Here is a 7,407-nt window from a genome sequence, read left to right as displayed (position 1 = left end):
TTGAAGCATTTATTGGGAAGCAAAAAAGCACAAGTTGAAGTGATTTGTAGTTTCATAAAAACGAATTTGACATTTTACTTAGAAGTTGCAAACCACCACATGGTTTTGAGTTTTGAATTCATTTGCTTTGCAAAAAGTGGAATGTTTTATTTGAATGGAAATGCCCTCAAGTTACTTCCAGCATGGCTGTAGGATTGATTTTTCTAGGTTAAGGGAATGCCAAAGTTTAGTGCCTTGTGTATATTCTTTTCTAAAAAAACAAACTATTATCCATGTATTTAAATGGACGTAGGAAATTCAAGAACAAATCAGGGAAATTTAACATCATTTCAGTATTACCAACATAGGGCTTTGTGTAACGACTGTGACATCAAGATAAGGCTTTACCTCGGCTCATCCAATAGAAATACAGTATGTAAATTAACCCATATTATCTGTATGCTGATTGGCCTGAGTTCCCCTGAATGTCACAATCTCACCACCCAGCAATGAGGTATTTTACTGCTGTCTGGAGATCAGATTATTACTGTAGAGAAGATTTTTATTTTTTGTTTCATTAACAGATTATTATAAAGCAAAAAGCATGCAGAAAAAGAACCAGACGTTTTACATTGGGAATTAATGAAAGCGTGTCTGCTAGTTTTGGGTAGGAGAACTGGGAAGTTGTTGCTTAAAATTTTATATCACCTCCACAAACAAAACTCTTCGGAAATGGTAAAATAAGAAAATGCATGATTCTAGAGGCATTCCTAAGCACCCACGTGTCAGGCTTTGTGGTGTCTGTGGTATCATCCGACCTTTTGGACTGGTGTAAGTTTTACGTATTTGTTATATTTCTAGTATTTTTCATCTGTAATAACAAAGGGGAAAAAAGGAAACTCGTACACATAACTGCTTTGACATCACCCATCATTGGTCAGCGGAACTTGTAAGAAGGGAAAAGGAATACTGTTGCTTGGTGGGGTGGAATGCCAGGAATAGCCATTTAAACATTTTATAAGCCTGATTCTTTAGTGACATCCTTTAAGGTAGACTGAATGTAAATCATATTGTAGTTGTCCTCTGAACTTAGCTTTCTCCCTACTTTTACGCATATTTGCGTGCATTGGAGAATAGAAGATGACTAACAAAGAGAGAGCTGCCCTAACGTGCCTTCCCTTCTTCCCCATTGACAAGATTTTTAACTGTGGGAAAAAAATAAATCAATCAATAAATAACTTTTTTTCTTTTTTCCCATTCTTTTCTTGTCTTTTTCCAGCTAACCTGCAAATTTAAAGGTTAGCTGGAGACATCACTTAAAATATATATATATAAAAGAAGCCTCCGGTGGTTTGGACCACCCTAAAAGAAAAGGGAAGAAAGTGTCTGGGGAAGGTTAGGGTTCCGGGAAGCTGAGGGAGGGGGCGGGCGTCCCGGGCACTGTGACTTCCTCGTGCGCTGCCTTTGGGAAGAGGATGGGCCTGAGGTCCTGAAGGGGCCTTTCCAGCCCCCCACTACAAATGCGGGGAGGGAAAAGTTCAGAAGCAGCCACGAAGGGACAAAAGCTTAATGCTGCCAGTTGGACTGGACAGGGCAGTCAATAAACCCAGCCAGCTCTGGAGACAGGTAGGGGTTCCTGTTGGTTCCACAGAGGCTGAAGCAGCCCCGCCGCCGCCCTCGCCACCGCAGCCGCCGCCGCCGCGGCCCCTGCGTTACTGGGGGAGACGGTGCCGCTGCGACAGGGGAGGACGCGGCTGGAGCTCAAGGAGGCTCCAGCGCGCAGGCGCCGCCGAGCCCTGCCTGGATGCTCAGTCAAAGCACTAAGGCAAAAAAAAAAAAAAAAAAAAAAAAAAAGAAAAAGAAAAAGAAAAAAAAAAGAAAAAGAAAAAAATCAGCAATTTATAGAAAGAAGCTATAGTCTGTCGGGATATCCAACACCAACAGGTAGGAGGATATACTCTTGGTTAAGTTTGGGGGATGTGGGGGAATGCACAGTGTTGATGAAACTGCAGGTTCACCGAGAAAGAGCCCTCCCTCAGGTTGTGTGTGTGTGTGTGTGTGTGTCTCTGTGTGTGTGTGTGTGTGTGTTTTGTGACAATAAACTGCATAATGGAAGTACATTCAGACAATGCATCTTCAGTAGGGCTTACTGAGAGCTCCATTTCTGGAAAGCCTTACAAGACTGAGGAATATCAGACTGCGAATCACCGGGAACGGTTCCTTTGCAGCACAGAAGCAATCTCTCTCCCCATCTTCGCGTATGTAATGCATGTCTGTCTCCCTCTCCCCCTCCTCCACCCTCCCCCCATTATAAATCCAGGGGTGGCGGATTTCAGGTTTCGTAATGTTGCATGATGCGATCGGTATTTACCCGAGGATGTACCGGTGGGGAAATTAAAATCATCGAACGCAGTTTTGCCTGGGCTTCCACCAGCATATTCCGGGCCAGTGAGAAGTGGCAAAGGAAACACGCTTGGTGGGAATAACAGAGGACGCCGATTTCCCTGGTGTGGTCCAGGCACCTACGAGACAATGTGCATTTTGTTTTAAAAAGCAGCCACTTGTGATTTGCAACAAAGGTTATCCGTGTAAATGGGAAAGGCTTAATTGCCCAAGAAATACAGGTTCATGTTATATTCATTTGAATCCAGGCAGCCAAGGTTTACAAATGGAAGTGCATTATTCCTCTGGGTGTGTTTCCCTGTCCAATATTTACATTAACCATTTTAATAATCATGTGGGCTTAAAAGATTTGCCAGAAATGGGGGGTAGGGTGGAGAGGGAAAGACAAATGATTAAATCACATCAAATCTTGGGACAAGTAAGTTCCTATTAATTTTGAAGTTAATTTTGAAATTTTGCTTTAAGATGAATCAACAAATACTCTTATGCAGCATGAATAGTGGCACTTAAGATATATTTTGCACGGGTTCTTTGGACCCACATCAAACAGAGAAGCTGCCTGTGAAACACTGACAGATACTAACAGATCTCAAATAAATGTAGGTAGTGTCTTTGCCTCCTAATAGCAATCTTGTAGATTCCATTGCAATTCTAGTGGTTAATTCCTGGACTGGCATATTTTACAAGAATGGGACATTTTATTCCTTCTCTCCTAAAGTTACCCTATCAAATGTATATTGTCCAAAATAGGGACATTTTAAAATTCACTTAGCTTGAAAAACTAAACAAGCCAATTCTCTGAAATCTCCAGCAAAAATATTTAGTAAAGCAAATATTAGTATTCAAAATTAAAACTTTATTTGCTTCCCCATAAGTGAACAGCTTTTTTAGCACTGTCTGACATCATTGCTTGTTAACTTAAGAACTGATAGCTTTTTTTTTTTTTCAGATATTCTGATGGCAAAACAAGTGGAAGAAAAGAGGAAGCATGACTGCAGATCAGATCAGTTCTCTTTGTGGATTATATTTTCAGTAAAATGTATGGATCTATCTTTTCCTTGTTCTTATATCTAGATCATGAGACTTGACTGAGGCTGTATCCTTATCCTCCATCCATCTATGGCGAACTATAGCCATGCAGCTGACAACATTTTGCAAAATCTCTCGCCTCTAACAGCCTTTCTGAAACTGACTTCCTTGGGTTTCATAATAGGAGTCAGCGTGGTGGGCAACCTCCTGATCTCCATTTTGCTAGTGAAAGATAAGACCTTGCATAGAGCACCTTACTACTTCCTGTTGGATCTTTGCTGTTCAGATATCCTCAGATCTGCAATTTGTTTCCCATTTGTGTTCAACTCTGTCAAAAATGGCTCTACCTGGACTTATGGGACTCTGACTTGCAAAGTGATTGCCTTTCTGGGGGTTTTGTCCTGTTTCCACACTGCTTTCATGCTCTTCTGCATCAGTGTCACCAGATACTTAGCTATCGCCCATCACCGCTTCTATACAAAGAGGCTGACCTTTTGGACGTGTCTGGCTGTGATCTGTATGGTGTGGACTCTGTCTGTGGCCATGGCATTTCCCCCGGTTTTAGACGTGGGCACTTACTCATTCATTAGGGAGGAAGATCAATGCACCTTCCAACACCGCTCCTTCAGGGCTAATGATTCCTTAGGATTTATGCTGCTTCTTGCTCTCATCCTCCTAGCCACACAGCTTGTCTACCTCAAGCTGATATTTTTCGTCCACGATCGAAGGAAAATGAAGCCAGTCCAGTTTGTAGCAGCAGTCAGCCAGAACTGGACTTTTCATGGTCCTGGAGCCAGTGGCCAGGCAGCTGCCAATTGGCTAGCAGGATTTGGAAGGGGTCCCACACCACCCACCTTGCTGGGCATCAGGCAAAATGCAAACACCACAGGCAGAAGAAGGCTATTGGTCTTAGACGAGTTCAAAATGGAGAAAAGAATCAGCAGAATGTTCTATATAATGACTTTTCTGTTTCTAACCTTGTGGGGCCCCTACCTGGTGGCCTGTTATTGGAGAGTTTTTGCAAGAGGGCCTGTAGTACCAGGGGGATTTCTAACAGCTGCTGTCTGGATGAGTTTTGCCCAAGCAGGAATCAATCCTTTTGTCTGCATTTTCTCAAACAGGGAGCTGAGGCGCTGTTTCAGCACAACCCTTCTTTACTGCAGAAAATCCAGGTTACCAAGGGAACCTTACTGTGTTATATGAGGGAGCATCTGTAAATCTTTAGCCTTGTGAAAACTAACCTTCTCTGCTGAGCAATTGTGGCCCATAGCCATATTTTGAGAAGAAATTCAAGAATGGAATCAGCAGTTTTAAGGATTTGGGCAACATTCTGCAGTCTTTGCAATAGTTCACCTATAATCCTATTTTAAATCTCAGAGTGATCCTGCTGACTGCCAGCAAAGGTTTGTAATTAAGAAGGGACTGAACCACTGCCCTAAGTTTCTTTATGTGGTCAAAAACTAGATAATGAAAGTAGCAGGTGCTAAGTATCAGTGCTAAATGCTCTGTATGTCACTACATATGAAAAAACATCAAAAAACAATTAGCATTGGACATCTTAATAAATTAAGTTGACATGAGGTAAATGTGTTGATAAAAACTAATTTTAGAAGTTTGAAGACTTTAAAACATTTCATACTACTATTGTTTTGCAAAGACTAAAATATTTGGGGACTTAAAGTACTGTAATCCACTAAAGACGTGCCAATGAATTATTGGAATATCACACTTTAAAAACCGCCTTGTAAGTTCTGGGGAGCATTCCAAAGCAGTATATTGGTTCCAATTAGAGTTTACTTTTTTTGTATTAATACATTGCTATTTCTAAATACCACTTTCCTCATCTACTAGTAAGATTGCTAGCACTGAACTGTATTATGTGGTTTTTGTTGATTTGGTATAAAGTTTTTCCAATTCATTTATATTTTACAAATGCTAGATATTGGTCTGGGAGGCAACATTAATGGTACCAGCCTGTCACAACTGAGCAGTTCTAATAATGCAGAATAAACACATGTTGCCTTAAAGGGTTATCTAGTATCCTTCATCTTATTTAGCATTGGAGCAAATAGCCAAGGGAAATCAAATCAGTAACCGGTCATGGTCATGCATCTAAAAGTGCATGGAAGATCATTTATTACTTTTTCCTTTTTTCTCACATGGTTTGAAACTTAAAGTGCACATCACTGAAATAATGAGATTTTCTTCTGCGGTGTGCTACCCTTTCTAAAGTGTTCTAAGAAGCAGGCAGTTGATGTATGTTTATATTTTAAGTCAGCTGTCAAGGGGAGACCACAGCCTTAGTATGACATCCTGCACAATTTGTGAAGCATTTATTCTACTGAAGGCACAGTCTTGTTTATACTTTCTGCACATTCAGTGTATTGGTAATTTAAATTATTTCAGTTTTAACTTGTGAAAGCTTATATTATGATTTCTGGTATTTTAGAAATACATTAGAGTCTGTGAGTCTCATTCTTTAAGATACAGATGTGTGAACTTCAATATAAAGTTGCATTTGCCAAAATTTACCCGTGTAGCCTGTTAATTTTCTTGAAATAAGTTTTACATTTTTGGCACATAACAATGTTTTTTTTAATTTGGGAGGCAAGCACAAACTAGGAAGACTAGCTTTATTATGGTTTTGCTTTTTGATTCTTGTAGCTACTATATTCCAGACTGGAAATGTATGAATGATAATCAACACAATGCTGATAAACTGACATAATATTATCTGTAAAAGCATTATTTGGTAGTTTATTATAATCATCCCTCTATTATTCTTAAATGCCAGTAGTATTTAGAGATGTGTACCTGCTTAGTTAATTGGCTCAGAATTTTAATATAAACATCACGCTTTAATTTGGAGCATAGTACCATAGAAATTTGGGGTTCTAAATATACAACTTGTAAGAAGAATGGTTTACACTAACATTATGACAAAACTAGAAAAAGTTATTATTTTTGTTTGCTTTCTGTTGTTTTGTTTATTGGTTGGTTTTTGTGAAGTTTATTTTTTTTGGTATTTGATAATTAAGATTAGGAATCTAATAACACAGAATTCCATATTGCTATAGTACTTCTGTAAAGAGAATATCAATATAAATAAGGAAAATAAATCAATGAAATGTTTCAATGATATATGCAACTATTCAGTTTTGCTCTTATAAGGACAGCTCAAGCCATGAATTAGTGAGCATTCTGACCTCATTTTTACTTTACACCAAAGTTGATTAGATCTGAGACAAAATTTAATGCACAACAGTGAGTTGGATCTAGCAATAAAGTCTCCTTGGTACTGAAATCATTATCTAAAATAAAGGAAATGTTATCAAAAGATGTTCTGATAACATTGTGATTGTAACTCAAAAAAATTTATAGTAGAAACGTAATTGCAATGATGATAATAACTAACTCTGCTTAGAGGTTCAAATATCACCAGCAATCAGTAGAAAATTCAGCAATAATCTTAAGGCCAGAGAGAACAGGTTCACCATTGCATAGACAAGAAAACAGATATGGGTTAAGAGTTGGGGACTGAGGAGTCAAGAGCAACGGCCACGTGAAGCTGCCTGACTCCACCTAGCTATTTGGAATAACCGATTCCCACAGTTTTGGTAAGAAACCAGCCCCAGTAATCAGTAAGTCAGGCTGAACTGCAGTGACTTTTATTTAAGCCTACTCCTGACTAACTTGGCATTTGCAGGTCAAGCAGGAAGCAGTTGACAAGACACATCCTCAGTGAATCAATGCCATTTGTAACTCAACTGGTAACAGTAGTAATCATACAAAATAAAAACCTGCTTCAGTGTCTTAATGACCAAATCACATTATCTATTTTAGCACTCATTCCAAAATTCAGTATTTAATGTAATTAATCTTTAATCCATAAAAATACATTCCTACTGTAGCGGGGCAGGGGGTGTCCAACTTCCCTGTGAGACTGATTATCAATAATAATGTGTCTCCCTCTTGGACTGAGCACACATCTGAGCT

General features: G+C 39.2%; 1 protein-coding gene across 4 annotated transcripts; it reads left to right on the top strand.

The window, feature by feature from the left end:
- Positions 1-462: 462 nt before the first annotated feature.
- GPR85 (G protein-coupled receptor 85) lies at positions 463-5,942 on the top strand. 4 transcript variants are annotated; one of them, XM_003811234.5, is made up of 3 exons: positions 463-810; positions 2,120-2,237; positions 3,332-5,942. In XM_003811234.5, exon 3 carries the CDS (start codon positions 3,502-3,504, stop codon positions 4,612-4,614), a length of 1,113 nt encoding a protein of 370 aa, XP_003811282.1. In that variant the 5' UTR covers positions 463-810; positions 2,120-2,237; positions 3,332-3,501; the 3' UTR covers positions 4,615-5,942. The 4 variants fall into 4 exon arrangements, with proteins under 4 accessions (XP_003811282.1, XP_034820750.1, XP_034820749.1 ...); XM_034964859.3 differs by lacking the exon at positions 463-810 and adding an exon at positions 1,188-1,923 and having other exon boundaries at positions 2,123-2,237; XM_034964858.3 differs by lacking the exon at positions 463-810 and adding an exon at positions 1,188-1,923.
- Positions 5,943-7,407: the final 1,465 nt, after the last annotated feature.

This window comes from Pan paniscus, chromosome 6 (genome assembly GCF_029289425.2).
Source record: "Pan paniscus chromosome 6, NHGRI_mPanPan1-v2.0_pri, whole genome shotgun sequence".
NCBI lineage: Eukaryota > Metazoa > Chordata > Mammalia > Primates > Hominidae > Pan > Pan paniscus.
The sequence above is the reverse complement of the archived record's forward strand: the minus strand, read 5'-3'. Positions and strand labels throughout refer to the sequence as shown.

What these genes read in the sequence shown, in the direction of transcription:
- GPR85 (XM_003811234.5), top strand. Translation starts at nt 3,502, where the DNA reads ATGGCGAACTATAGCCATGCAGCTGACAACATTTTGCAAAATCTCTCG.